The sequence below is a fragment of the Augochlora pura genome, unplaced genomic scaffold, assembly GCF_028453695.1.
Source record: "Augochlora pura isolate Apur16 unplaced genomic scaffold, APUR_v2.2.1 APUR_unplaced_1465, whole genome shotgun sequence".
Taxonomy (NCBI): Eukaryota; Metazoa; Arthropoda; class Insecta; order Hymenoptera; family Halictidae; genus Augochlora; species Augochlora pura.
Genome location: NW_027581512.1, coordinates 1 through 4,168, shown reverse-complemented (window position 1 = coordinate 4,168; position 4,168 = coordinate 1). Strand labels below are relative to the sequence as shown.

At 42.4% G+C, this 4,168-nt stretch overlaps 1 protein-coding gene across 1 annotated transcript; it reads right to left on the bottom strand.

Annotated features, from left to right (window-relative positions):
• Positions 1-431: 431 nt before the first annotated feature.
• LOC144477492 (uncharacterized) lies at positions 432-4,113 on the bottom strand (the record flags this gene model as incomplete). Its single annotated transcript, XM_078195215.1, has 1 exon — positions 432-4,113. A coding segment is annotated over exon 1 (3,576 nt), but the record flags the coding sequence as incomplete, so codon positions are not given.
• Between the last annotated feature and the right edge of the window lie 55 nt (positions 4,114-4,168).

Sequence of the window (4,168 nt, the reverse complement as noted above, 5' to 3'; positions counted from 1 at the left end):
AATATGCCGGTATGCAATTGTCTTTTGTGCTCGTATTCGATTATTAATTGGGTGACATGGTCCGACCGCGGGAGGAGTATCGGATGTTTCTGATTATATCCGAGAGCGGAATTTTGTAGCCGGCCTCCTACCCGTATAATACCCTCGTCATCAATGAACGGTGTGAGTGCTAAAATCTTACTGTCCTTGTGGACTGAAATTCCGCGTTTCAAATTGTTATATTCCCTTGCAAAATGCCGACCCTGTACGTTTTTAATAATGTGATTGTGCGCCCTATTTAATTCATAAATCGAGAGTGATCCAGTATTCTGTTCGGAACGTGAAGCATTTTTGCAGAAACGCACGCAATAAGCTATTGCTCTTTGCAAACCTATCCACGACGAAAATCTGTTTAAATAATCTGAGCTCGTTATTTCTGACGTTAAACTAACAATAGCACGTTGCTCCGGTACCTCAATCTTAGGTATTGGAATCGAAGGCCAATCCGCCGGTGATTCGGAAAGCCAGGTAGGCCCGTTCAACCATAAACGGTTTGTCAAGAAGTCGCCAGGTAGTTGGCCACGCGAAAGACTATCCGCGGGGTTATCGGTGGATATCACGTGTCTCCAATTGTAATTCTTCGTGATTTCTTGAATTTTCGCGACTCTATTTGCTATGAATGTTTTTAAGGTGTGCGGTGCTGTTCTGATCCAATGTAAGGTAATTGTCGAATCTGACCAGAACTGTACCTTGTTCATTCGAATGTCTAGAGATCTTACAACCGTTTGAAATAGCTCAGCTAGCAGTAACGCAGCGCATAACTCTAACCTAGGTATGGAGATAGTTTTCAAAGGAGCAATTCTTGATTTCGCGGCAATTAACATTATTTTAACCCGGTTTTTAGCGTCGGTTGACCTTATGTAGATGCACGCGCCGTACGCTGTCTCACTCGCGTCGCAGAATCCATGTAACTGCACGTCCGTGTAATTCTTTATTAATATTTCTCGGCCGATTGAAAATTCGTTTAACTTCGTTAATTGCTCCCTATAAGTATTCCAAAGAGTCTGTATGTCTGATGGTAATACATCATCCCATCCTAAATTTGATTTCCACAATAATTGCATTATTGTTTTTGCCTTTACAATGACCGGACCAAGTAAACCTAATGGGTCGAATAATTGAGCGATTTTAGAAAGAACTGATCTTTTAGTGGTTTGGGTTGAATTGTCCCCAATAACCTTGTACCCGATTGTGTCCTTGCGGGGGTGCCAATAAATACCTAGCGTTTTTTTTACGGCTTGCGCATCTAAACACAAGCACTCCTCCGTAGTGCGTTCTTGAAGTCCCTTTAACAATTGGGGTTTATTGGATGCCCATTGCCTGAGATTCATCCCACCTCTTTGAAGAACCTTAATTAATTCCGCGATTAATTTCGCGGCGTCGTCTATCGAATTCGCGCCGGTCAGTAGGTCGTCCATATAGAAATCCTTTCGTATCGCGTATGCTGCTAACGGATACGATTTGGCTTCATCCTCGGCGAGTTGTTGTAAGCAACGTACCGCCAAGAACGGAGCCGCGGCTGTGCCGTAGGTTACCGTGTTTAATTGGTACGTTCTAATCGCGTCCCTTGGACTCTTGCGCCATAAAATCTTTTGAAATATCGAGTCCTCGGGGTGTACTAATATTTGTCGAAACATCTTTTCTACATCGGCGGTAATGACAACTTCATGTTTTCGAAAACGTGCAATTAATGAGAATACATCGTCCTGAATGGTTGGACCTACCATCAAAACATCGTTTAGGGACAGACCCGTATCTGTCTTTGCCGACGCGTCAAAAACAACCCTAACCTTGGTGGTAAGACTATCCTCCTTTATTACGGCATGATGCGGTAAATAACATCCAGTATTAGCGGCATCTACGACTTCTGACATGTGCCCTAATGATTCATATTCAGCTAAAAATTTATTGTACTGTTCGCGTAATTCTGTGTTGGAAATTAATTTTCTTTCCAGGCTATAAAATCTTTTTAACGCTACATTGTAAGAATTACCGAGTTGTGATTTCTCATTGTTAAATGGAAGCCTTACTTCGTACCGCCCTTCCTTATTTCGTTGGGTACTCTGCTTAAATAACTCCTCACACAACTGATCTTGTGGTGAGGCTGGAATTTTATCAGAATATTGTTCAATTTGCCAGAATCTCTCTAGTTGTGTGGCTAATTCTTGAGTGCTTAAAAGACAAGTTACATCGGTTGCTACGTTATTTACTTCCCCTGAGAGTACCCAGCCCAATTCAGTTTCTAGAAGTATAACCCTATCGTCTCCTAACCTGATCCTATTTTTTCCTACCAATTTATAGTACAGGTACTCCCCTAACAGCAGGTCTATCTTCGATGCCTTGTAGAATTCGGGATCGGCCAAAGTTATATTCTTCGGTAACTGTACTATTTCCGGATTGAATGTACGCGAAGGTAAGGGTCCAGTAATTTCTGGCAACGTTAAAAATTCCGCGTTGCATTTAAAGGAGGTATTGGTCGAGCCGAGTTGAGCCTTTACCGTGTAATTTATTTGGGTTCCCTGCCGCCCGATACCTGACGTGGTCGCGCTGACGCGTTTCTTTGGCAAACGTAGGTAATCTGCTAACCTCTCTGTCATAAAATTACGTTGAGAACCCGGGTCTAGGAGGGCTCGACATTCGCGTTCTTGATTGCTTCGATCAATAATTATAACACGCGCCGTGGTTAATAGTACTTCTTGGTCTAAATTTCCGTACGTGGATGTTAGCGCTACTGCAGATGCTTCTGCTTTATTTGTTTCCGCACCGTTTTGTATTGTGGTGGGATCTACATGCAACAGTGTATGATGTTTTTTGCCACATTTTCTACATTTACTAAATCGGCATTGTGTAGCGAAATGATTTGTGTTAAAACAATTGAGACAGCCCTTAAAACCCTTTACGGTGTCGATTCTCTCAAGAGGGGATTGCTTTAAAAATAGCGAGCACTGACTAATATAATGTGATTGTTTGCATATCGGACACGAAACCTCGGGACGGGTGTTGACAAAGCTATTGACAAATCTATTTGTTGGTTTAAAGGTTGGTCGTCTTTGAGGATTGTTCTCTCGATTATGTGTTATTAACTTGACGGCTTCGTCATCACATGCATATTTATTTAGGAACGTTAACAATTCCCGGTATTTCGGCAGAACCCCATCCTCGATAGTACGCTCCCAGGCAGTGCGTGTTGATTTGTCGAGCTTCGCGGAAATGATGTAGATGATCATTTCATCCCATTCGACCGGTTGACTTAACGCCCTTAATGCATTTATGTGCATCTCAGCTGTTTCCGCTAAAGAGCGCAATGAGGATGGTTTCTCCTTTACTACCTCAGGTAATTCAAAAAGTGCGCGAATATGTCCCTGAATAATTTTCCGCGGTTGATGGAATCGTTTTTGTAATAATTCCCAGGCTACAAAATAATTTTCCTCGGATGCGCATAGAGATTCTGTAACATTAGCTGCGTTACCCGTTAAATATGATCTCAATAAATGAAATTTATGTATTATCGGAATCGTCTCGACATCATGGACTAATGATTTGAACGTATCGTAAAACCCTTGCCACTCCAAAAAGTTTCCGTTGAATGGTTTGACTCGAATTTTAGGTAAAATTGTTTGCGGGGCCATGCTAGAACAAGGTGACGCATCACTCGTCCTCGGGACGGTGCTAATTTGATTTCCGATCCTTAATTCTTGTATCCATTTGTGTAACAAGCTAGAACATTCTCGGTAGTTTCTTTCAAAATTGTCAGCTACCTCCTCGTCTATCCTATCCTCTATCGCTTCTATTTGCGTCTGTATCGCGTAAAATTCTTCGGCAAGTTTCGGTAACGTTGCCACTCGACTTTCTAATTCCGCTATATTCTCCCCGGTGAAATTGGATTCCCGCGCATTCTTAACTGCACGCGTCAACCGTGCCTTGAGGGAGGCACGCTGTCTCACGAGATTCTTCAATTCAACGGCCATGTCGAAAATTGAAGCAATTTATTGTAAGGAAATTAGAAGGGAAAAGATGAGTCAAAAACTTACTCGTTTCGAAATACTCTATAGATATCCCTTCTACGGCCTTGACTTCCAGGGCGTCCTCGTGGTCCAGAAGTTGTCGTTGCTTGAGGCCAATTGATGCT